We start from the raw sequence: 26,713 nt of genomic DNA, 5'->3' as shown, positions 1-26,713 counted from the left end.
CCTTCATTGGATGAAGTTCTTTCTGCAGTTGCCAGAACCTTATTGTTGGCATAGTCATAAGTGGATGTTTAATTTATCGATGTTTAATTCATCAGATGTTTTTCTGCATCTATTGAGTGTCATAATTTTTGTTTAATAAATCATTGATTTATTTTCTACTGTTAAATTAACCTTATATTCCCCAGGTATTGTCCTTTTATATATACACACACACACACACACACATATATATATGGATTCAATTAATTAGTATTTTGTTTAGCACATGGCTTCACAATTGATGCAGTGGGGGCCAGTGCCGTGGCTCACTTGGTTAATCCTCCCATATGGGCGCCGGGTTCTAGTCCCAGTTGCTCCTCTTCCAGTCCAACTCTGTTGTGGCCTTGGAGGGCAGTGGAGGATGGCCCAAGTGCTTGGGCCCTGCACCTGCATGGGAGACCAGGAAGAAGCACCTTGTTCCTGGCTTCGGACTAGCATAGCTCTGGCCGGAGCGGCCATTGAGGGGGTGAACCAACAGAAGGTGAAAAACCCGAGGGACCCTTACTCCGGTGTTTGGTGTGCTTTGTGACAAGTGTGGCTAAGAGCTAACTGCAGATCTTTTGCTTCTGTACACATTAGCTTTGCTTGCTAATGCCTAAGGATAAATCTTGTAACATTTTAGAAACTGGGGTTTGAAAAGCCTGCGTGTGTGCCAGATGTCCCTTCCCCCAAGATTAGCTAACACACTCTAAGTTTCCAGTTCCCGAGAGTTTCGGTTCTCCGAATGTTTCGGTTTCCCCCAGAAAAGAAACTAATTGTAACTCCCGCCCTAGGCAGCCTCTCCCCATCTAAAGGACCCAATGAGTACTCATGGCAACCTTTAAACTAGCCAGTCAAGCCAAAGCCCGGGAAATATGTTAATCTTGTGGTTTTTGCCTTTAAAAGTTGCTTGTAACTGCGGCTCGGGGATTCTCTTCGCCTCAAGCGACAGGGAGCCCATTTGTGCAAACGCCTAATAAAAATCCTCTTGCTTTTGCATCTACCGGTCTGGAGTTTGGGTCTTTGGGCGACCACCCGAGCGCATTGGATTCCCAAACTTGGGGGTCCTTCAAAGGAAGACCTTTCTCTCTGTCTCTCTCACTGTCTAACTCTGTCTGTCAAAAAAAAAAAAAAAAAGATGCTTACAATTGGTGCAGTGGCTCAGACAAAGCACTTTTTGGGAAGGTGACCAAAAGCAAACTGATTGTTAGGAGAAAGTTTGCTTTTTACCTCTGCCTGGGGTTTGGGCCTTTGCATGGTAAGGACTTGGGGAACGGTGTATATCCAGAATTCTGTATTAGCATAGGAAAACGGGAATTTTGCAATTGAAAACTTTTTCATATTCAGTACAAAAATTGAAATACATCTTATAATTGGGAAGTTTAATAGCAGTGAAATAAAAGCCTATATATAGATACAGATAAGATATATAAATATGTTTAGTTTGCTAGTTCACCTTACATGAAAAATAATGCCACAAAAAAGGAGTCCCGCAGAGCCGCTGAGTGCCTCCTCAGGAAGCTTCTCTACATCAAGTCCATGTATGACACTTTCTCGGTGACTTTGATCAGGCCAAGACTGATGAGGATGCTCTTTTCCAGTTCCAAGTAACTCTCGTAGTCTGATTTCAATTCCGCTTCTATTTGTTCTTTTGATTTATGGTATGTTTTCTAGGGGAAGAAGAGCAAGATGTCAGTATAAAATGCTGGTAGTTAACAACGCCAACGGATGAGCAGGGGCTGCTGCTCTGGGGGAGGGGTGGGAGGGTGACGATCTGCTGTGCGGGCGAGGAGCGGAGTGGGAAGACAGGGGCTTGCAACAGCTCCTGCCACCACCCAGACCCCCTTGCCCCCCTCCCCGCTTCCCTGTAGCTCTTGCCTCCCGTATGTGATCTGGAGGGGGAGCATTTGACCCAAGGTTGCAGAATTCGTTTCAAGCCCCCTTCTCCTTAGTCCTACATAGCATAGCTTGTGGGTCACATGACAACTACTACTTTTCCTAGCTGTGAGTCTGCAGTTGAAATTCTGTCAGAGAAATTCCCAGTTCTTGTGCTGTAAGAAGAGTCACTAGGAAAACCCTTTAAGAAGTGAGCTATACCCGGACTTGATGTTTGCAAAGGCAGGATCACTCTGTGGGCTGATGCGCACCTGGTGGGCACTCAAGAGGATCGCCTTGCTAGTGGGTGTGTGATTGTCCCCTGTCCCCTGTAATAACATTAAGAGGGTCTGGCACTGTGGTGTATCATGATAAGCTGCTACTTAACAACATCTGCATCCCACACTGGAGTGCCGGTTCGTGTGCTGGCTGCTCTGCTTCCAGACCAGCTCCTGCTAAATATAGCTGGGAAGGCAGCAGAAGATGACCCAAGCCCTTGGGCCCCTGCACCCATATGGGACGCCCAGATGAAATTCCTGGCTCCTGGGCTTCAGCCTGGCCCAACCCTGGGTGTTTCAGCCATCTGGGGAGTGGACCAAAGGATGGAAGATCTGTCTCCCTCTGTCACTTTGTCTTTCAAATAAATAAATCTTAAAAAATACTAGAAGTGCATACTTACTAGTACTTTATGTGCTCATTACTGGCAAAGTGCTGTAAATATATTGATTCATTTGATTCCAATGCAATCTTCTGAACTTGTTAACTACTGCTTGTATTTCCCACTGTCAGCAGTTGCGTATACAGAGACTTTCTGACTAACATCAGTTGGTTTTCCTTGGTGGGTTTTTTCCCCATGTTTTAAATGTAATAGAGGAGCCCTTTTACATTCATTTACTCATCCATGATCTAGATCCAAAAAAATCTGAGACGTGGTAGCTCTACTTAAAAGAGCTCAAATGGAAATGACGTTAAAAGAAGGAGCTGGAAAAGATTTGTACATCAGAAAACATAATACAATTTTAAGATATGACTATCCTATTCAAGTGTTTTAAACATATTTTATTTTTTATTTGAAAGAGTGACACGGTGGGGGGGGAGGTTTGATTTATCTACATTCCACCTACCCGTTCACTCCCCAAATGCCCACAATAGCTGCGGCTGGACAAGTCTGAAGCCAGGAGCCCAGAACTCCATGTGGGTCTCCCACATGTGTGGCAGGAGCCCAAATAGCTGGGCCATCTTGCGCTGCCTTCCCACACACATTAGCAGAGAGCTGGAGAGGAAGCCAAGCAGCCAGGACTGGAACCAGCATTCCCATATGTGTGTCCCTGGTCATGACTTCATCTGCGGTGGCACAGCATCTACCTTTCAAGTGTTTGAAATTATTTCATGTGTAAATTATTTCTGGAGTATCCACCATTCTATCTGTTCCCACTGATGTATATAATTAGGAGCTGTTGCTGTGGTATTTGAACACGCACAGTCATTGTGGATAATTGCTGGGGCAGGGAAGAGTGATGGATTATCTTCCAGAATAGAACTCCAAGCATGAAAGGAACAAATCCAAGATTGATTTGTTTACAGTGGTAGAACACAATGAAAAGTTAATTAATTGGTATTCTTTTATACTTTGTCACCAATAAACAATGTATTTGAAATGAGGCCCTCTGTTCTTATTGCACTAATTAGTATCTATCCATAAGTGATAATGTTAATCCACTTGCTAATGTGGTGTATTAAAATATTTCCATGTGCTGGAAATGATTAACGGAGACCTAGGATCCTGCATGTATAATTACATTGTAGGAGGCTATGCATTTGGCTAAAAGGAAACTACAGATAGGATCAGTGATGAAATTGCTGGTGACAAAAGGCCAGAGGAGGGAAGGAACAAGAGAAACAGAAGTGTAGACTGGGATGACCTCGAGTTCGAGGAGAGAAGGGCTGAATTCACAGAGCGTTTAAAAGCCCCAAATTCCAGTGGGCAAGGGAAAGAAGACTGAGAGAGTCACAGAACTTCTGTGAAACAGAGCGAGGCTGAGAAAGAGGACAGCAGAGGACTTTAGTAGTTTTTTGTTCCTTTTTGGAAGAGTTTGAGTGGACGTTTCCTATAGCAACTTGTCTATTTCAAGTTTCACACGTACAGGGTATTAGAGTAAAATTTCTCTCTCCCTCTCACACCTATCTATCCATGTGTTATTATGGTCATAAAAGCTGCTGTTCATGAGAGCCTGCTGTTTGTCAGGTGATTTAAGTGGAGGTGATCCTCAAGGGCCATTATTAGCATTACCATTTTCTTTTCTTTTTTTTTTTTTAAAGATTTATTTATTTATTTGAAAGTCAGAGTTACACAGCGAGAGGAGAGGCAGAGAGGGAGAGAGGTCTTCCATCTGCTGGCTCACTCCCCAATTGGCCACAAACAGCCGGAGCTGAGCCGATCTAAAGCCAGGAGCAAGGAGCTTCTTTTGGGTCTCCCACGTGTGTGCAGGGGCCCAATGGGCCATCTTCTACTGCTTTCCCAGGCCACAGCAGAGAGCTGGATTGGAAGTGGAGCAGCTGGGTTTCAAACCGGCACCCATATGGAATGCCAGTGCTTCAGGCCAGGGTGTTAACCCACTGCGCCACAGCGGCCACAGTGCCGGCCCCAGCATTACCATTTTCAAGACAAGAGAACTGAAGCTCAGCAAAGATGAGATCCTCACCCCAGGTCTCACAGACAGTAAGTGGTAGCATCAGAATTCAAACCCATGTTTTGATTCCAGTAGTCTACCTTTGTGCACTGCTTGTTTTAATGCACCAGATATTAAATTCCAGTGTAATAAAAACATGCAAATTTTTTATCTCCTTATTTATGCTTTGAAATTATAGACCGTTTCAGAAACTCAAATTGTGTAGAATTTTGCTAGGTGTGCGACTGGTAGTTCTCACTCATGGTGAGCTGGGAAATCTCAGCAATGCCCTCTTGAGTGCCATGAGAACTAGAGAGGGATGTGAACAGGAGCGGCTTTCCCACAGCAACTGTGGGCTGTACCAAACCAACATCCCCACTGGTATCAGAGGAGAGCAGCTTTCATTTCTGCAATCTAACTTACGACTTTCTTCTTCTCCATTTCTAGCTCCATTTCTTTCTTTTCTTGCTCACGAATACTTCTGCGCTGTTCCACATACTCCAGGTGCTTGACTTCTCTTTCAAAGTAGTAGTTAACACTTGATACCTGTTAGACACAAAGGCCCGGGAGAGGATAAGCTATGTGGAAGCCCCCATGTTCTTCACAAGGCTGTTAGAATTCCTACTGCTTGTAATTGGGTAGATTCCCTATCCAGTCTGCCTGATTGTTATCTGATTGTCTCTACTAAATCATTAGGTGGCTTACTTCTTTCGGGCTATTTGTCATCTTTTAAGTGAATGTAATTTGGAAATTGTCATCATGGGTCCACTCCTCCAGAGATGCTAGCTCAACTTGGCAATTCCTGTCCTGAGATTTACGTCCCTGCAAGTTGGAGGTTTCCAGGAAAGGAGTGGCATTGGAAAGAGAGTTCTGGGGTAGGTGTTTTGCAGTAGTGGTTTAGGTGGGCGGATGCTCAGGACATCCACTTCCTATGCTGTAGTGCCTGATCCACACTTCCAGTGCAGCTTCCTGCTAATATGCCTGGGAGGCAGCAGCTAATGCCCTAAATTCTTGGGTTCCTGCCACCCTTGTGCGAGACCTGGATGCAGTCTTTTTCTGCTTCAGCCTGGCCTAGCCTGGCTGTTGTGGGCATTTGGAGAGTCAACCAGTGAATGGAAAAGCTCTCCTTCTCCGTCTCTCCCTCTGCATTTCAAATAAATAAATAAGTCTTTGGAAAACAGAAGAGGGCTGAAAAAATTCAGTATTTTAGAAATATTCAAGGAATACTTTTCCCTTTTCTTCTTTCCCACTTCTAAAGATTTTATTTATTTATTTGAGAGGCAGAGTTACGGGCAGAGAGAGGGAGAGACAAAAAGGTCTTTCATCCACTGGTTCACTCCTCAAATGGCTGCAATGGCTGCAATTGTTGGAGTTGAGCCAATCCAGAGCCAGGAGCCAGGAGCCAGGAACTTCTTCCAGGTTTCCCATGTGAATGCAGGGCCCCAAGCACTTGGGTCATCTTTCCCAGGCCAGAGCAGAGGGCTGGATCGTAAGTGGAGCAGCCAGGTTTTGAACTGGCGTCCATAAGAGATGCCAGCACTGCAGGAGGCTGCTTTATTTGCTATGCCACAGTGCTGGTCACACTCTTTTTCACTTCTAAAATGGAAGGAAGTTGTATCATCACCAACCAAAACTGGAAAGCACAGATGAGGATATCAATGTTAATGCTAAGGGGACTGGAGGCAGAGCTGAGTCCCTGGTCCCCTGGAGGGCTGAGTGTGGAGACATAAGAATGGCCGCAGGAAAGGCAGCAGAGACGTTAGGAAAGGCAACTAGGGAGGAAAGCTTACTGTCCAACAATAACTAGGCTGATGTTGGGAGCTAAAACAGACCACAGTCTCTAGATTTACAGGTATTTCTATTCATTGATCTTCTTTTTATAACCTCATTGTTAACGCTGCCTGAAACACTTGGGTGGTGGGTAGGGAGAGGGGCACAGGAGGGGCCAGTTCAGATGTGCTGCCTTCAATACACTGAGTTGGGCGAAGATGAGATTGAAGCAGGTGAGGAAGAGAGGCATAAAAATGTCCCTGGGCCCTTGGGGGCAGGCATCACTGGGATGATGCTCCCAAGCTTTGGTTATAACCTGAAAATAACATTTTATGATTATGAATCCCAAATCAATGCTTCTGTCAGAATTTGGCTTCATTCATTTGCCTTCTCTCTTATCTCATTTTGTTTGTTTCCCACTTTAAGCTATGTAGCTCATACAACAGAAATATACCTTCTTGTTTTTGTCTATGGATGTCTTTTGTCCTCTTACAAACAAAAATGCTGTCATTGATAGCACAGTTTTAGACATGTCTCACCAATATCCAACCAAATATATCCTCAAATCCAAAAGTTACCAACCTCATTGGTGGAAGGGTGACTTAATGTCCATGGAATTTCTAATATATGCAGTGTTCCATAATAATCAGCTATGGCTATAAATTGCTGCTTAGCTGAAAGATTAAAAAAAAAAAGGAAGGAAAAATTCAGCAAACAGAAATCCGTCTTAAGAACTTAAGCTTGAAATGTGCTTTTGTTTTGCGGTCGCCCAAAGGACCTGCTGTGGTTACAATGATCTTGGCATCTTCGTTAGATGTTCGTGACTGGACCGTATAAACACACACAACTCATTTTTTCCAGTTGGTGAAATGAAAGCTGAGACTCTGAACTTTTGTCAGCTACTTTGTTACCTCAATCCTTGATTTCCTGGTGTCTACAGAAAGGAGTGTGGCTCCTAACTGACCCTCTTGTGGCTGGGCCCGCTGGGTAGACTTAAGGAGAAGCGGGGAGAACACATGGAAAGATTTTCAAAGAAAAGTCTTGAAGCATGTTGTTAGCAAACACAGTAAGGGCTAGAGGATACCATTATCCAGATGAATTCAAAGGCACAGCTAGAACCAGTGTTCCTGTTATACAAACAAATTGCTTCCTTGGAGCATTTAAGACGGGTTATAATACACAAAGCATTTGAGAATGTCAGCTCATGTGTGTTCTTTCTTTTTCTCATTTTCAGAAGGTCTGGTTCATGTTACTAAATCCTGGATTCATCATCTTGGTAGGTATAATCATTCAAAAGCAATGTTTGTACCGAAGATGGAGAAACACAGTTGGTGACGTATATGGCCAAGCAGTAGCCAGGCCGTCACATCTGGAGACATCAAAGACTAAGATCACAAGTCTAATGTTTCTGAGAGAGAAATGCATAGGACAATTACATGTCTGTATACTTTTGGAAACAAAGAGAAACTTCTTTAAAAAAAAAAAAAAAAAGGCAAACGTGCCAGATTTCGTAAAAAATACTAGAGTGAAAAAGAAAAATTTGAAAAAAGGAATTTTTTTTTCTGTAGACACATCTTTGAATTTATGCTTGTACTATTATACATTACTTTTTCCTCATAACTAATTGAAAATTTAAATAGATATAACCCCAATGAGTCATTTGATCTCATGATGAGAATTGCTTGATTTTGTTCCTGGGGGAAACACAAAAAGTGGTATAATATTGAAAATTATGACTTGGCATGAAAAGTTAAGCAAAACTTAACTCCAGAAAAGCAGCAGCAAAAGTAGCAAAGACATAGGGATCACCATGTCTGGCTTGAAGAAGATGAGGAGGATGCTTTCCATCATGGGTTCAAAATTGGCCTCTGGAGTGAGCGTTAGCCTACTGACAAACATGTCTACATCTCCCATTAGAATACCTCCGTTTGATCCCCCGCTCCAGCTCCTGACTCCAACTTCCTGTTGATGCTGTCCCTGGGAGGCACTGGTGATGTGTCCCTGCCACCCACATGGCAGACTTGACTTAGGAACTGAGTTCTTGGCTCCTGGCTTCTACCCTAGCCAAGCCCCAGTCTAATAGTTGGGCATGGGCAGAGTGAGTTGGCAGAGGGGAGCACTCTGTTTCTCAACGACTGTCTTTCAAATACATTCATAGGAATTTTTAAAAATCAGCTCCTGCTTGACATACTAAATGTGTCTCAGAAACCATTATTGATGAGGCAGAATAGTGAGGGAAGCCCTGGGTGTATTCAAAATTTGAGCCAGAGGAAAGGGAGAGGGAGAGGAGGAGGGAAAGAGAAGGAAGGAAAAACAAAAACCCGAGAAAAAACACTGGAGACTGTCCAGGCCAACGTCAAATGTTCCAAGTTACCCCAAATGACTTAGCTCATATGGTTAGAATTCACGTACCAGAAAAAGTCCAAGGTTTGATGTAGGTGATCATTGTTATACAAATATTTTGGGACAGGGCTGGTTCATGGGTCTTCTCCAGAAGATCCCAGATATCAATGTATCCATCTTCTCGGCCAATGTAGAAGACGCCAGGTCTTGTCAGAGACCAGTGGCCCGAGGTATACCTTTTTGGTGCACAGCATGACTGAAGGAGAGGTCCAGTCTTTAAGCACATTTTGGAAAAGACAAATTTGAAGCTTTTGTTATTATCTGAGGGGAATTCACAATGAATTTATTTATGTATAACCCAGGTGATTATGACCATATAATAGCAAAATTATGGCTACCAGGAACTCTTTTTGTCATGGGGTTTTTATATAATGCCAACTTTTTCTTTTCTGTTTTTTTTTCCCCCCATAAGCCATTTTTTCCCTTTTATTTTCTTTGTTAAGAAAAGATCAAACCTGGGACTGGCATTGTAGCTCAGTGCTGGCATCCCATATAGGTACCAGTTTGAGTCCCAGATGCTCCACTTCTGATCCATCTCCTTGCTAAGGTGCCTGGGAAAGCAGCAGAAGTGCCCCAAGTGTCTGAGCCCCTGCTACCCACATGGGAGACCTAGATGGAGTTCCAGGATTCTGGCTTTGGCCTGTCCAGCCCTGACTGTTGCAGCCATTTGGAGAGTGAACCATTGAATGGAAGAGCTCTTTCTGTCTGTCTCTTCCTCTCTCTGTAACTCTGCCTTTCAAATAAACAAACAAATTTTTTTAAATCAAAACTTTCAATTCAATGGTTGATGATTTTAATACTCCAACTGCTTCTAAATCCCACCACCATTCTGTGCATATTGGTGGACACTAGATAAGTGAAGATTATAAGGACATGTTGATTGTACCCTTATCAGGTGTCTGCTTCCCATGGAACCAGTTTTGATAGCCAGCAAAAGCAAGTGAAAATTCTATTAACTCCAGCTGTAAGTTTCACATTGAAAATCAACTCAGAGCTGGCAAATTCTCACAAAATAGCTTCTTTTGGCAGCCTCATATGGCTTATACATATATTTTGGAGAGATTCTAGACCACTGAAGCATCACGAGATCATCTTCTCTCTGCTGCCATGAGTCACTGGCCTACTTTGGGCAGTTTTCACAGAGAAAGAGGATCAGGATGTGCCGTCTACCCAGCCAGGCTCCTTGCAGCCAAGTGCACTCAACTGTCTACTTGCACTGCAGGGATGAAACTAAACCAGGGAGTTGTCACCCCCCTCCAAGACATGCATGAGAGTCTGTCCTGTGGAAAAGGACGCCAGGGATCCCTGAACTCCTTAGAGGTGACCCTACAAACCCGTTTTCCTTGCCACTTCCCCATCTTCTTCACTCTATAGGTAACCAGGTTCCTGACCTCTGCACTTGGGAATCTTGCCTGGACTTTCTTTAACTCCACAATCCTGCTCATTGTAAACAAAACAATTCAAACACACAGAAGTACATTTGTATAAAGTAGGGGTCCTTTTGTTTATGGACATTTAAGTATTTTCCAATGCCAAATTTGTATATATAGTAACAGATAAATTGTTTCTAGTATTTTTGTGCAAGTTAGAGTTCTAGAAGTGGAAACATTAAGTCAAAGGAAGGGCAGATGGGGCTATCTATCCATATATATGTAATATACATATTTAAAATGTATTTCAGCATTTGATAATCTCCTCAAGTTGCTCACTAAATAGATATCAATTTTCATTCCTGATCAGAGAACTGATTTCCTCACCCCCTTGCTTCACTTGATTTCATACTCTTCCAGTTTCTGCCAGGTTAGCTTCTGGATCCAGCCCCTCTCCTAATCCTGACCATAGCCTGCTACTGCCTCCCTTCTCGTCCTTCTCTGAACAGGCCAGGGTCTGCCTGGGAGTGTTCCCTGCTGCCTGCTCACTCCCATTTCCTGAACCTGCCAACATATTGCAGGTGCCCAAGCACAGGTGACAGACCCAGTGTTTTTCCTCGGGCTATCTGTGGTACGCAGCATCCCATTCTTGTGTTTTAAAGTGAGGGGAGAAAAATACAAGGCAACTGCCCATGTATCCATTTCTAAGAAAAAATGGTTAGCTTGCAGAGAAGGGACTTGTAAATGGTGTTTCCTCCCCTCAGGAAAGAAAAAGCAAATGGTTGTGTTTTCAAAAGGCTGACAGTGCCTCTGCTGCCAAGCTGGAGCCTTGGCCATCTGTTTCTAATTTCCCTAAAAGTATCCTGCCGGCGCTATTATGTCAGAACAGACTTGCCGCTGTTGTCTTTCTCAGGAACAAAGGACCACACACCCAGCCCAGCTCCGCAGGCCACTCACCATGACACCCTCTTTCCAGATGGCCACGTTCCAGCCCCCAATGGTGAGGATGATGTCGTTGTAGAAAGGTGATCTCTGAACTGTGTGGACGGCCCCGTCGTGCACCGTGTAGAGGTTCACTGGCTTCTTGGCTGGTGGAGAGGAAAGGCCATTTCACCCTTAATAACACTGTGAACACTCCAGCAGTGGGGAACGGACAGACCTCCGATGGACAGACTGGTGCCCATTGCTCAGGTGCCAGAGTAGAGAAGCAGAGGTTGACTGGGGTGAATGAATCTGCCAAGTGATGGCTCTTCTTTTTATGGGCAGTCCAAGGAACTTCCCATCCAGGCCACCTCCCAGGCTTGGCGGAAAGCTTCCTGTTCCCATTCCCTAATTCTTCCCATAGTAATACACATGTGTGGATTGTCTGTATACCCCAAGTGTGGTTACAAGCTAATATTATTAACTCATTTAAGATAATAATAAACCCATTACATAATAATAATCTTGCACTGCTGTATCCAGGACATTCCAAAGAGAAATTGGCCCTTGCAAAGCGTAGGAGTGAGGAACATAATGACCAGTTTGGTGCCATTTATGTCAAGGCACCAGCACTTTTGCCCCCATTGTTTAGTTTTTTTTTTTTTTTATACAATTCTGATGCAAATGTCAACACTTCACAAAGGTAAATCGCACATTACCATTATTGAAAGTCCTTTGACCCCATCTGCCCCCTGGAAGCCTTGGGGTCCCCTGGATCTATGAGCACACCTTGGGACCCTGCCATCTTACCCACTGGCTGGTATGAGATGGGTGGCTGGGTGAGTGATAATTAGTAAACATACACGATCCTGCCTTTGTGAAGTTTGCAGTCCAGTGAGAAAGAGTCCCAGTAAACAAATCCCAAGGTACACAATTAAAAACCTATGAGAAGTGTTGTGAAGGTAAAACCATTATAAGAGGGGCAGGTGCTGTGGTGTAGCGGGTAAAGTCCATCGCCTGCGACGCCGGCATCCACTATGGGCACTGGTTTGTGTCCCAACTGCTCCCTTTCCCACCCAGCTCTCTGCTAATATCCTGGGTAAGCAGCAGAAGATGGCCCAAGTGCTTTGGCCCCTGCTACCCACATGGGAGATCCAGATGAAGCTCCTGGCTCCTGGCTTCTGCCTGGCCCAGCCCTGGTCATTGCGGCCATCTGGGGAGTGGACCAGCAGATGGAAGATCTTCTCTCTCCCTATCTCTCCCTATAACTCATTCAAATAAATAAATAAAAACCATTACAATGAAGCCTAACAGGGGACATCATAATTTAGACTGAAGGCTTAGCAATAGCTCCTCTGAAGATGAGGATTCTGCTTGGGTCTCTTCTCCCCCAGGCCTGGCTGCAGAGCTGGATGCTCCTCATTCCAGACTGCCCACGGCCACAAGCCCCAGCAACGGCCATAGAAACAGATGCCTGTGGAGGCCAAGCCACAACGTCCAGTAACTTTAAACTAAAACCACCAGCTTACTCTGCATTGAGTCACCGCCACGCCCTCCCTCAGAACACTGATGGGACATGGAGCAGAAAAAGACCTACTGGATCTGGTAAGAAGCTTTCAAAATAGGATTTCAAACAGATAATTTGTCCACCCGTGTTCAAGCGGCACTCTTCCCAATAGCCCACAGGGGGACGCAACCCAAGCGTCCATCGATGGATGTGCGGATAAACAAAGATATGACACAAACATACAATGGAACATTGTTCAACCTTAAAAAGGAAGAGAATTCTGATGCATACTACAGCATATGATTTCATTTCCATGAAGTACCTGGAGTAGACAAAATCAGAGAGACACAAAGAATGGTGGTTGGCAGAGGCTGGGGGAATGGGGAGATGGGAAGCTAGTGTATAAGGGGGTGGAGTCGTGGCTTTGCAAGATGAAGAGTTCTGGAGATTGGCTGCATAACCATGGGACTGTATGTTAACACTACTGATCTGCACACTTAAGCATGGTGAGGATGTGGAGTTTTATGCCTATGTGTAGTCTACCACACTTAAAAAACTATTTGGAAAAAAAGGTCTAAAGTAAAATTAAATTATTGAAAAATTTAAATGTTAACAGCTCTGGATTTTTTTTCACAGATCAATTTCCCACCAACCAAAGTCCCCGTTTTGAAGAGAACAAGGGGCATACTTGTCAGGCTGTCTTGAAGTGATCTAGGGAATTCCTGGTAAGGTGCGGGACGGCTGCAAACCTGATGTGTTTGTCTTGCTGCTGCTCCTGTTTCTCAGAGCCTGGGGTTTGTCTTTGGTTGCTTCTGTGGACACTGCCTGCCTGTGGTGAGCAGGGCTATCCAGGCATCCAGAAGGCCTCTGAGAACTGCCATGGTAACCGGGTGAGAGCAACATTGACAATGTGTTTTTTTTTTTTTTTCAACCCATCAAAGCTTTTTCTTCCTTGTGTTCCTTCAAAGGAGTGCCATTCAGCAATGAATGGAGCAGCCTTGAGTTATTCAATGGAGTGTCAAAGCCTCTGAGCCAAGTTATTGAAGAAAGTTACAATAAACATGAAAAAATAAAGTTTTCCAAAGTCATTATCTAGTAGGGGTTTAGTAGAGTAATGGGTGAGAAGCCTGGGTTCCAGTGCTGGCGATGCTACCCACTAGGGCTGCGGTGAGGACTCCCTGAGTTCATCCGTAGTACTCGGAAGAGTGCCTGGCACGTGATGTGTGCCGATTTGGTGATTGAGAGAAGATTCCATGACACGATTGTGCCAACTGTCGTCGTCCAGAATCTTCTTTCTTGACTTGCCCTTCAGACCATCTGGAAATGTGTGTTTTGGCGTTTTTATCACACACATCTCAGTGAGGGTAATCTATCTTTCAGAAGTTTCTTCTTACAAGAGGAAATCCTTCCTGCCTGGTTGTGTATTTGAGATGAGAGCATGGGGTCCAAGTAGACCAAAGGGGCAAGTCCCAGTGATTGCCTCCCCTTTATTCAGGCCACCTCCCTGGTGTTTATGAAAGCCGCTGGGCTGGGAGCACACAGTGAATACACTGCAAGTTCACCGACTGCAAGCAAGACACACAGTTTACAGTTCAGAGCAGCTACATGGTGACTTCCCCATTTCCAAACCTGTATTCAATGGGAATAACAATGTTATTCATCTTTCTCTGTTACAAAATACTTGATTGAAGATTTAAAGTCTTATAATCCTTTAGAGTCAGTGGTTAAAGCAATTTCCATCTTTTTTGGGAATGAGCTAGATGCCAAGAAATTAAAAGCAGCTCCTCTTCTTCCTGACTGCCTACATCCTGTTGGCTGCAAGGCCTGGCACGTTGACCCCTAAGTCTCCTTCTCCCTTGCATTTCTGCTGCTCACATCCCCGTGGCCACTGCTTGTGCTTCAGTCCTTGCCATCTCACATCTGAGCTGTTGCAGCTGGTCCTCCTGCTTCTATGATGAGTCCTACCAACAATTGACTCCTGCCCCAGCTCACCTGCCAGGGTGGTTTTCCAACTGCCCAAAGCTCGTGGTAGAGCCCTCCAGGCTCTTTACCATCTGGAAACAATTGGGCTTCCAGTCACCTCCCCTGCTGCTTGGCTACTAGATCTCCCTGTTTCTTAATTGTCCCCTGTTCTTTTAGGCTTCTAAGTTCTTGCACTTTCCACCTGGAATGTCTTTACCCATCTTCTTCATCTGGAAAACTCCCATTCACTCTTAAAGCCCAGCTCTACCATATCCCTCCATCAGTGGGACCTTTTGTTAATAGTCCTAGAGAGAGAGTCCTCCTGTGCTCCCATGCCTCTGTGTTCATCCCCATAACACTAGTGAGACTGTAATGCCACCATTTGTCTGACTTCTATAACACATCACAGAATTTCTATGGGGAAGAATAGTATCCTAGTCACCTTTAAGTCTCTACTGCCTGGCACATAGTAGGTTCTCAATAACGATATGATAATGAAAGTAAGAAAGAACAACAGGGAGGTTCAAACATAAAGCTTGGATTCTATGTTTATTGATTATTGATGGAAAAAGGATTTAAGCCTCAGCCATTTTAGGTTTCTTGTTACACCTGCCCTCTTTGAAAAGATCAGTTCCATCTCACACTCTGTATTGTTCCCGAACCCACCTCCTGCATTCCTTCCTGGGATTCGGAAGCCAATGGGCCAGACTTGAAAGCCCAGTATGGAGAAGCTCACCTCTGAGCTCACCTACTGCCCCCCACCCCACCCCTAGTCCACCTAAGATATAGAAAAGGCCCAGCCTGCTGGGGCCTGGGCCTCTGCCACCTGTTCAGTCTGTGAGCAAGACAGCAGGTCATCTCTGTGGATTATTTCCTCTGAATAAATTCGGTCTGGCTGTAAGTTCTTATTCTGTCTCTTCTCTGTTCCATGCTTCTTTTCCTAACAGTTATTTTCTAAGTGGAATAAAATTAATTTAAAATAAATGCCTAAGCTTACTTGCCAGGGGTCTTCTCAAAGGAAGTTCAGCAAATTGCTCTAAGAGGAAGCAGGGTCCCAATAAAATTCCTGAGGCCAGGAGGAATCAGTGTCTTCCTGTGCATAAGGAACTCACAGCACCAGGCCCGCACCTTGTGTCTCAAAGGTGTGGCGAAGGCCCCTGTGGTGTTACATAGTGCCTGGCATTTACCATGTGCACAATTAACCACAGATTATTGACTACATAGATACACAAATAAGCACAGAAGAGTTGAATGCAATTCATTATATGGAATATCTAGAGTTCAGTTTTAAATCATGGCATCAGAATGAGTAGAAAATGATAAATCAGTCTCCGTTCTGTGTGCACCTGATTCTCCCATCCTTAGGTCCCATCTAACCATCTCTTGATACTCTATGATTATCAACAACACACATCTGGGGTTCTGGTTAGGGGAGACTATAGAAGAGAAGCAAAAGTCCTTTTGCTCCAAGATTAAAATGGCTACCCTGGAGGCATGGCTGACAAAACAGCCTTCCCAAACCCAAGGCAGGCTCTGTTCTCTTGATCCAGATGGTCGGAGTAAAAGGAGTGAGGCCTGAGGTGAGGACCTGAACCCTAACAACTGTCCCATATAGGCTGTGGCCCTGACAGTCACTGACAGTCACTCTGACAGTCTCAGATCTCCATGGGCCCAACCTCCAGATCCCTCTGTGCATACTAAGCCCAGCTGCTCCTCACATAGCTTCTGTACTAGGTGTTCTGGCACATTCTTCCAAGCCTTTGTCTGCCTTGCAGTCTCAGGAACTTTGAAATGTAGCTCAAATATATTTTTATGCCATGTTAAAGTTTAAAGTTTTAAAATAAATAGTTGTAATTGTGATGGATGCCAATGCTCTGAGCCCACTAAGGACAAGGAGCCTTGCTTACTGGGGTGCCTGTACTTTTGTGTGTAACCTACATACCTCTGCTCAGGGTCCAGGATACACAAGGACATCAGCTGCCCTAGCCCCAAAGCAAGATTCTGTAATCACTTCCCTCATGTTCTTCTGGGATTTTCAAGATCCCAGAACTTTAGCCTATCACTTCACAGTGAGTGGGTTTTCCACAACATGTTGAATTATTGAATCAGTATGCTATTTTAAAATTAAATTATTTAAGAGTTTCAGCCATTGAAAGTATCATATAGGTCCTTGCTCCTCAAACTTTGATGTGAAAACAAGTCACCAGTTAATAAATCTTATTAAAATGCAGACTCATATTCTGTAGACATGGGGTAGGACCCAAGAGTCCTATGCGTATTCCTAGCAAGCTCCCAGGTGACAACTGTGATACTTAAGGGTCTCATGAAGAGTAATAAATTTGTTTGTCATAATCCTACATGCCCTCCTTCCAATCAGCAAAGCCAGTCTTCCTCAGATTTTTTCACAGTTCCTTCAGATAGCTTCAGATAGTTTCAATTAAAAAGGAAGATTGTATTAACAACAGAACAATCCACAAAACTTACTCGTCAATCGGCCAGTTTCAGGGTCTCTCTCCATTTTCCAATCTGTGTATATCACTTCACCTTCCTGAAAACAGGAGTTCTTGGTGAGTATAATGACAGCTTCAGAGAAAAGTCCTAGCCTTCCTGTGCTGGGACCCATTGGCTTTGTAACCCAAACAACTCAATTTAATTAAGTGATCATATGACACAGTTGGTGAGAGGCTCAAATGATTATTTAATTTTATAATGAGCCAAAAATGAGTTTGCTGAGTTTCTATCTACAGAGTGAAGTGCAGAACATGGGCAGTTGGGTAGACAACTCTATGTCTCAGAGTCCTATCTTCTGGGTTTTCAGAGTTTCTGCTGTGGGTCCTAGAGGGGAGGGATCAGGTCTGTCTTATCATGTGATTTCTTCTCACAAAGAAGAAAGTGTTACAAAGGCAGCACTTAATGAAGGTTTGTGGGATAAGAGAGAAAGAGGCAATGTGAATGCATAATATGGTAGCAATTACCTGTTAAAGCTGAAGACAGGGAACAAGGGGACATAAAGTTCAATTCAAATAAAGTAACACATCATAGATACTCTGGTTTTACCTTGAGGCCATTTTAGGGAGAGGGGAAGGCCGAGGGAGCAGAGTGGAAGAAACAGCCCACAAAGGGGACCAGTGAACCACAGCAGGGGAGAGCTTTAGGGAACAGGTAGCCCCACGCTGCCATCTCACAGAAAGAACTGAGACACAGCAGAGTTAAGTGACCTACACAAGGCCACCCCCAGGTGCTCTCCTAACGCTAATGCTCTTCCTTGGGGCGAAGAGAAACTCGTGCAGAGAAGAGCGCATGAGCAGAGGAGTGAAGGGGACACGGAGGAGGGGACACAAAATATCCAATAAAATGTGAGCTCATCTTGGTTAATTTTTTTTTAGTAGGTGCTGAAAATGGCAGCCTTTATCATTATAATATCCATCTGTTCTTTATCTTTTGAGGGAGTCTTTCACTGTCTTTCCTTCTAGATTGTGCTAGCCTAACAAAACCATACATTATCTTAGTATATCTCTAGTACCTGGAGTGTTTTTTTTCCCCATACATTGAAAGTATTTACTGACTATTTGTAAATTGACCAATAATTATTAATAAAAGGGCTCATACTTTGATAGATTTTCCCCACATATTCAGGAACATTTTGAATGTGAATCTATGAGCATCAAGTTTAAAAATTCTAAATGCAGGGATCAGCATTGTGGTGTAGCAAGTCAAGTTGCCACCTGTGATGCTGACATCCCATATGGGTGCTGGTTTCACATTCCAGCTGCCCCACTTCCCATCCAGCTCCCTGCTAATGGCCTGGGAAAGATGGTCCAAGTGCTTGGGTCCCTGCCACCCACGCTGACGAAGCTCCTGGCTCCTGGTTTCAGACAGGCCCAGCCCTGACCACCGCGGCCTTCTGGGGAGTGAACCAGTGGATGAGATCTCTCTCTCTTTCTCTTTCTCGCTCACTCTCTCTGTAATGTTTTCAAATACATAAATAAATCAATTTTTAAACAATGTTTAAATACAAATAAGCATTTGGTAAAGATATGCTAAGCCTTCATAGAGCAAACACATACAATGTTATAGTCATATATTTCAGGGAAATAAGAATGAATTTTGAATTTCCAACTTACTTCTGTTCCTACAAAGAACTTTGTGCAGAACTCATCTATTGGTTTGAGGTAATTGGCCATCCCAGCTTCCAGATTATGGTATGGATTCATTTCTCCTGCCTTCACTGCTTTGCTTTGGATTAACATTTTGTCTTTCAGAAGAGTAAGAATAGAGGGAGCACATATTTGCAGTGAAAGATGTTTTAAAACATAGATATTTAACATTTTCCACCCCCTGCTACACACGTCTGCCCCGTTCCCATCCCAAGGTGGCAGGCTTACGTTCTACCATTTTTAGACCTCTAGTTTAGCAGTGGCTTTCTCTTTTCAACCCCAAAAATCAAGGCCTGGACTCCATCAGCTACAACTACACTCACAAATGCAAGAAGTGTCAGAGCACAGCTTCTCTGGGGCTGCAGTACCATCGTCATCAGAAACTCATTTTAATTTTTAAGTTTCTAATAGATTCAATGTGACTTATAATTACAATTCTAAGAACACAATATTATTCCTCCTTCTCTCAACCTTCCTTACTTCTCTCTTTCTTTCTCTCTCCTTTTTTTTTTTTTTTTTTTAGTTTTTGAGATAACATAGTTTAAGTTTACATTATGGTAAAAAGGTTTACTACTTCACTGAATAAGAAGCTTAACAAGTAAAAAAGCAAAACCCTAGTTTTGTGGGAATAAAGACAATGGCTATAAACAATAATTGAATGGAAAAATGACCACTTCACCCATACACAGATTTTAAAGTAATCACAGATCATTAAAACTAGAGTAGTATAACATTCTTAACCATTCTTGACAAGGGTATAAAACAAAGTTTATCCCCAGCAATACTGATACATACAGACATTTCTGGAACTTGTTTCTTCTTAAAAGTATTTGATGTTCCTTTGTTTTAAAACAAGTTTTTCTATGATCTAAAATTAATAATTATTCTTTACCAAAGCTTTGAAAAATAAAGAACCAGATGAGTAAAAGAACTAAAGTCACATATCACCTTGCCCCTAGGGATAGCCATTATTAACATATTAGCATATTTCCTCTAGTGACTTTTCTGTGAATAGATATATTTTAAAAAATTGGAACATATTCTCTTTTAGAGTTGTATCCTGCTCTAGTGTTCTCTCTCTTTCTCTCTATCTAAGATTTATTTAATTTACTTGAAAGATAGAGTTACAGAGAGAGGCAGAGCCAGAGAGGGAGAGAGGTATTCCATCCACTGGTTCACTCTCCAAATGGCCACAATGACCAGAGCTGAGCTGATCTGAAGCCAGGAGCCAGGAGCCCCCTCTGGGTCTCCTACACAGGTGTAGGGGCCCAAGGACCTGGGCCATCCTCCATTGCTTTCCCAGGCCATAGCAGAGAGCTGGATCGGAAGCAGAGCAGCTGGGATTCGAACTGGTTCCCATATGGGATGCCGGTGCTGCAGACCAGGGCCTTAACCCGCTGCTCTATCACACTGGTCCCTCTTGTGTTTTCCTAAAGAAATGTCTTGAGCATTTTCTCAAGTCACTTATTAGCTTTTCAAAAATATGATATTACATTTCTGGAAGAGATGGGGGAGAAATTATGTTCACAAAAACATCCTGATGGGGCTGACGCTGTGGGGTAGTAGGTTAAACCTCTGCTTGTGGCACCTGTATTCTATATGGGTGCTGATTCATATTCCCGCTGCTCCTCTTCCTATCCTGCTCTCTGCTAATGGCCTGGGAAGGTAGTGGAGGCTGGACCAAGTGCACCCATGTGGGAGACCTGGAGGAAGCTCCCCGCTCCTTGCTTTGGATCGACCCAGTGCTGGCTGGTGCAGTCATTTGGGGAGTGAACCAGTGGATGGAAAACCTCTCTTTCTCTCCCTCTCTCTGTAATTCTGCCTCTCAAATAAATAAATAAATCTCAAGAAATAAAAAAAATCTCCTCACCACACCTCCTCAGTATGTCCTCTGGGTTATTCTGCACAGAAGAAAACAAAACAAAAAAAATCCACAAAATCCAAGCAACATATATACAAAAACTAAAATGCGAATGAAAACTCCAGCTATAGTAAAAAATATATATTATCTTTCAAAAAAACTTCAGCATAATTTTAGATTTAGCATAAATTTAGATTATCATGACTTAGTTGGTACAGTCAATGCCACCTTTTTGGGGAAGCTATATGTTTTGAGAGTTCTCTTTTCCCACTAGGTAAGACATGAAAAACAAGGGTCAAAATAAGCCAAACAAAGGTATTTAAAGGAACTGGTTCATTCCCCAAATGCCTGCAACAGCTGGGCTGCGTTCAGGGCCAAAGCTGGCAGCCAAGACCTGAGTGTGGGTCTCCCACATTAGTGCCACAAATCCAAGTACTTGAGCCATCACCACTGATGAGCTACATTAGTAGGAAGCTACATTAGTAGGAAGCTGGAGTGAGGAGTTGGAGCTGGGATTCAAACCCAGGCATTCTGATGTGGGACCTGAGCATCTTAACTGCTAGGTGAAATGCCTGCCCTTGATTTTCTCTTTTAAAACAATGTACATAAACATAATAGCAGAGTAGAACATGCAAATAACTTATAAACAAATGTACACTGGGAATTTGTACTCAAAAATGTTCACTGTGGAAGGATAAGTTTGGGTACCAGTGTCGTGGTGCAGCAGGTCAAGTCTCCTCCTGCAATGCCTGAATCTCTTCTAAGCACTGGTTCAACTCACGACAGTTTCGCTTCCTGCTAATGCACTGGGGAAAGCTGCAGAAGATGGCCCAAGTGCATGGACCCCTGCCACCTGTGTGGGAGACCCGGATGGATGAAGCTCCAAGTTCCAGCTTTGGCCTGGCCCAACCCTAGCTGTTGTGGCCGTTTGGGAGTCAAGAAGCAGATAGAAGATCTCTCTTTCTCCTTTTCTCTCTCTCTCCCTCTTCCTTTTCTATAACTCTGCCTTTCAAATCAATCAATCATATATATAGGACAGTTTCAGAGAAAAATGTCATCATCAACCACACTGACTCAGACTTGACTGCAATAATTCTGGACATTCAGTAAATTCAAGGTTATCCCCCTAGGTCATGGATGTGTCATCAGCAGAGACAGCAATAATGACATCAACGAACATTACTGAATGCTTATTACAAGCTGGGTGCTAATCCTCAGAGTAAGTTCCAAGGCAGTTATACATTAATCCTCCTTCAAGGATGAATAAATCGAGGCCCAGAGAGATTAAGCAATTTGCTCAACGTCCCACAGGCGGTGGTTAACATCTAGTGTGTTACCCCTGGTGCTGCTCTTTGACTTCATGTGTACCAACTCATTTCATTTTACATTACCCGGTGAGGAAGCTAATTTTATTATTTACTCTGCTTACTGTCCTCACTCTATTTCAAACAGATGTTTTAAACAAGTAAGGCACAGAGATAGAGTAATTTGACCTGCTCAACTAATAAATTGCAGCTTTGGAATTTAAACTCAGACCGTCAACTGGAGACTCCATACTCTTACCCACTATGCCACACTATTTTAAAGAATGCATAGAACTTTCTGAAAGGTATTCCAAGTTGGAATTCCAAAGCGATTTTGGAGCAAAGTCTTCCTCATCAGAATAAAGACAGTAGAGAATTTCTTAAAGTGATTAAGAAGGGCACTGATCTATTATAGATCTAAATTGGCAGGCAAAGGGTGACTTGTTCCTGGCCACTAGATGGCGACAGAGTACGAGGCACTGCCTCTAAGAATGGGAGTGGAATTGCCACCCTGGAAGGAGACCAGGATAGGATCAATCAGCACAATGTGATCAAGAAGCTCACCAGTGCATCCTAGTTAACAGGTCTACCCAGAATAGACAGCTAGCTGGCAGTGTGTACATTTGATCTCAGATTCCTGAAAGCCAGCCGTTCTCAGAGGAGGAGAGCACACGCCTACAGTGACTGCCTTTAGGGATGAGAGTCAGGTCAGTGAAGCGGGCAGGTGTGTAGTCAGTGAATGAGGAGAAGCTGAGGCCTGCGAGCAGCTAGCTGATTTCAGACTACTTACAAGGCATCAGTAATCAGGTTAGTGTGCGATTGGTATGATGACAGATCAATGGAACAGAATAGAAAGTTCAAAAACAGACTCACATATACATGGACAGTTTTTTTTTTTAAACAAACGTACAAAGCAAATAGTGTAGAAAAAGATATTGTTTTCAACAAATGGTGTGTGTATGTAACAAAAAATAACTGATTCATAATTTGTGTCAAACAAGATTTGACTCAAAAGGGATCATAGGTCTAAATATAAAACTATAAAACTCCTTGGAAAAAACTTAGGAAAAATGTTTATCATCTTGAGTTAGGCAAAGATTTCTTAAATTTATCATGAAAATCATGATCCACTAAAGAACAAATTGATAAATTAGGTTTCCTCAAAAGTAAGAACTTCTAATTTCAAGACAAAGAGAATGAGACAATAAACTACAAACAAGGAGGAAATATTTGCAAATCATCTCTCTGATAAAAGAGTAGTCTCTAAAATATATTAAGAATTTTCATAAGTCAGTAATAAAAAATGAATGACCCAATTAAAAAATGAGAAAAAAGATCTGAACATATACTTCCCCAAAGATGATATACAGGAGGTAGATAAACACATGAAGATACACTCAACATCTTTAGTCATTAAGTAAATATAGATGAGCTATCACCATATATGTTTAGAATGGTTAAATTATAAAGAATAACTATCAATTATTGGTGAGGATATGAAGAAACTTCCATATACCGCTGGTGGGAATGGGAAATGGCAAAACTACAATGGAAAACACTGTGGCAGTTTCTCTCAAAGTTAAACAAACGCTCACCATATGCTCCAACCATTCTGTTCCTAGGGATTTACCCAAGACAAATGAAAGTGTATGTCCATACAAAGACTTGTACATAAATATTCATGGCAGCTTTATTAGTAAATTGCCTTGAGCTGAAAACAATCTAATGTCCATCCCCAGGTGAATGGACAAAGAACTGTGGTGTACTCATACAACAGAATTCTACTTTGCAATAAAAAGGAATGAGAGAACGTGGGTAAAATCCCAAAGTAATTATGTGGAATAAAAGAAGCCAGGCCCCCAAAAGAGCATATGTTCTGTGATTTATATAAAATTCTAGAAAATGCAAACTAATATATAGTGACAGAAAGTAGGTTAGTGGTAACCTGGCAGTGAGGGAGGGATCACAAACAGAATCCCTCTATGAGCAAACTTTTAGGACTGGCAGATACAGTCATTATCTTGATTAGGGTGATGGTTTTGTGAGTGTGCACCCATGTCAAAACAAATCAAATTAAATACTTTAACACTGTGCAGTTTATGGCATGCCAATTAAAGCTCTATTAAGTAGTTAAAAATGAATGAAGTCCCTATGCACTTTAAAAGAGGTAAAAAGGCTGGCGCCGCGGCTCAGTAGGCTAATCCTCTGCCTTGCGGCGCCGGCACACCAGGTTCTAGTCCCGGTCGGGGCACCGATCCTGTCCCGGTTGCCCCTCTTCCAGGCCAGCTCTCTGCTATGGCCAGGGAGTGCAGTGGAGGATGGCCCAAGTTCTTGGGCCCTGCACCCCATGGGAGACCAGGATAAGCACCTGGCTCCTGCCATCGGATCAGCGCGGTGTGCCGGCTGCAGCACGCCAGCCGCGGCGGCCATTGGAGGGTGAACCAACGGCAAAAGGAAGACCTTTCTCTCTGTCTCCCTCTACTGTCCACTCTGCCTGTAAAAAAAAAAAAAAAAAAAAAAAGAGGTAAAAAAATATCCTTACTATAAACTGGATAAAAGTAGTCACAGCCTCATGGCCACGTTTTTTCACTGGATTGTTTTAGGACTAGGATTTTATTACAAGTAATCTTCTTACAAGTTAAGTTAACCTCTCTCAGCCTTGGTTTCCCTAACTATAAAATGATAATGCAAAGTCCCATCTTGTAGATGGTTGTGACGGTCTGTTTTTATTCACCATTGTACTCCCAGGGCCTAGTAAAAAACAAACATCTCATAAATATCTGTTCAATAAATGAAAGCACGTGCATTGTTAGCACAGTACCTAGTCTACGGCTGGCATTCACTAAATTATAGCCAATACTGAAATACAAGAGGACAAGGAGGTGGCTCAGCCTGGATTCCTTCCCAAATAAAGCAGACTCAAATAAATACAAAGCATGGAATGCCTTAGTATTGCTTTGAAAACATCTATAAAAATTTAGTGGTTTCATTTTTTTATAGCATGAGGTTTTGGGTTAAGTGAATAAAACACATGTCTCTGAAGCGAAATTTTGTTTAAGCTGAGTATTAGGCATATAATATTTTTTATTTGTTCTATCATTTAACTGAACATTGAAAAATGTATAAATGGAAACCCTTTTGGTAAGGCAAGTGTTGGAAAATACTTCAATTGCTAGTTATTCTTGTACTTTTTCATTATGCACGGCTCTCCGGGTGTGATACTCAAGCACACCTAGGTGTCCATGGTTTTGGCAGCTTTTATGTACACCCTTTAATTATTTCCACAAAGCTGTGTGGGTTGAGACATTTAAAAGGCAATTTTCTTTCTTTACTCAGTTTTATCACAGTGTTGTATAAACATTAATTTAAAAAATTATATTCTGGTTGAGAAGGGTAATTTGTTTCTTGGAACTTCATAACTGATCTGGCTCAACTTCACACATGTTCCACTCTACAGAATTGTTCTTGGGCACACACTTATTCATTAGGTTGGCTTCACTCACTCTTGTCATGGAATGAGTTTCCAAATTTACATACACGTGCTCAATAGAAGCCTTTGAACCCAAATTGGACTGAATTCTGTCCAATATTTTTGGGCGTCTAGGCAGTTTTAATGTGTTGGGCCACAGAGTTGATTTTTTCATATCTTTTTACATATTATACTACCATAACTCATCTCAGATATATGCCACTGGCACTCAATAAATTACCTGTATAACAAGCAAAGGAAGTTACCTTGTGTTTTGTAAAGAAGATGGTCTTCGTTCAGGCTTATCTTGGTTGGGCAGTGGTCTAAACTTGTTTCACCCTTAGACAGCCTTAACTTTTAGGGAACATACAACAAAGATTATTTCCATATATTTGTAAATTATCCTTGAGTCATTTATTCTTCCCTATCCCTCCTGCCCCCAGATTGAGGGAAACTCATCTCCCTGTCCTTCCCCCTTCTCCTTTCTCACTCAGATTTCTAGCTGCTATTTCCCATAGGAAGTGCCTAAGCCGCATTTCTAAAACCTTGCTACAGAAGGAAGTTTGTCTAGGGGGCACATTTCCAAATCTATATGTTGTCTTCACTCTGACAATGTCTTGTGTTCTATTCCCTGATACCTCCATGTTCGTTCTGACATGAAACAATGACTTGTCCTCCCGTTTCTGTTCATGAAACTTTGGGGAGTTGTGCGTGGACCTGGCATTTGCTTGGTCAGCTTTCAGTATCCTTAGGGACACAGAGAACCTGAAGTCTGGAAGTGACCCTGGTGGTCACACTTTGCATTTTCCACTCATGGCTCCCTTCCCCTTTTGCTCCTTCCAGATGTTTGTCCACATGCTACTGACTTCTTGCTTATTTGTTTTCCGTTGTGACAACTCTGAGCTCAGTAACCCCCACCCAGGACATATCTAACCTTCTCCTTCCAATCCTTGCCCAGTTATTCTGGGACTAGTCTCCATTCCTCCAAGCTCTCTCTTGCACTGGGAGCAAGTACACTATAATGTAATTCTCATGGCACTCACAAATCAAAGAAAACTATTAGGTTTGGAATTAAAATTAGACATTCTAAAGATGGGAGTCACAGTCAGACACCAAGGCCAGCATTGTGGCATCGTAGGTCAAAATGCAGCCTGCAGCACCAGCATCCCATATGGGCACCAATTTGAGTCCCAGCTGTCCCACTTCCAATCCAGCTCCTTGCTTATGTGCCTGGGAAGCAGCGGAGGATGGCCCAAGTGTTTGGGTCCCTGCCACCCATGTGGGAGACCTGAATGAAGATCCTGGCTCCTGGCTTTGGCCTGGCTCAGCATTAGCCATTGCGCCCATCTGGGAAGTGAGCCAATAGATGGAAAATCTTTCTCTCTCATTATCTCTCTGTGTTTCTCTCTCTTTCTCTCTAACTCTTT

At 43.0% G+C, this 26,713-nt stretch overlaps 1 protein-coding gene across 1 annotated transcript in view; it reads right to left on the bottom strand.

Moving 5' to 3' along the window:
* Positions 1-1,497: 1,497 nt before the first annotated feature.
* The window catches only part of DNAI3 (dynein axonemal intermediate chain 3), a 76,024-nt gene continuing 50,808 nt past the window's right edge, over positions 1,498-26,713 (bottom strand). The window contains exons 16-23 of the mRNA XM_062193423.1: positions 25,553-25,640; positions 18,620-18,750; positions 16,980-17,043; positions 11,063-11,193; positions 8,745-8,949; positions 6,915-7,006; positions 4,986-5,108; positions 1,498-1,688 (exon numbers count right to left, since the gene is read on the bottom strand). Coding sequence (XP_062049407.1) covers positions 1,545-1,688; positions 4,986-5,108; positions 6,915-7,006; positions 8,745-8,949; positions 11,063-11,193; positions 16,980-17,043; positions 18,620-18,750; positions 25,553-25,640 — 978 coding nt within the window. The 3' untranslated portion in view covers positions 1,498-1,544. The remainder of the gene's footprint in view (positions 1,689-4,985; positions 5,109-6,914; positions 7,007-8,744; positions 8,950-11,062; positions 11,194-16,979; positions 17,044-18,619; positions 18,751-25,552; positions 25,641-26,713) is intronic.

This window comes from Lepus europaeus, chromosome 5 (assembly GCF_033115175.1).
Source record: "Lepus europaeus isolate LE1 chromosome 5, mLepTim1.pri, whole genome shotgun sequence".
Classification (NCBI taxonomy): Eukaryota; Metazoa; Chordata; class Mammalia; order Lagomorpha; family Leporidae; genus Lepus; species Lepus europaeus.
Note: the sequence above shows the minus strand (reverse complement) of the source record. Positions and strands in the feature narration are given on the sequence as shown.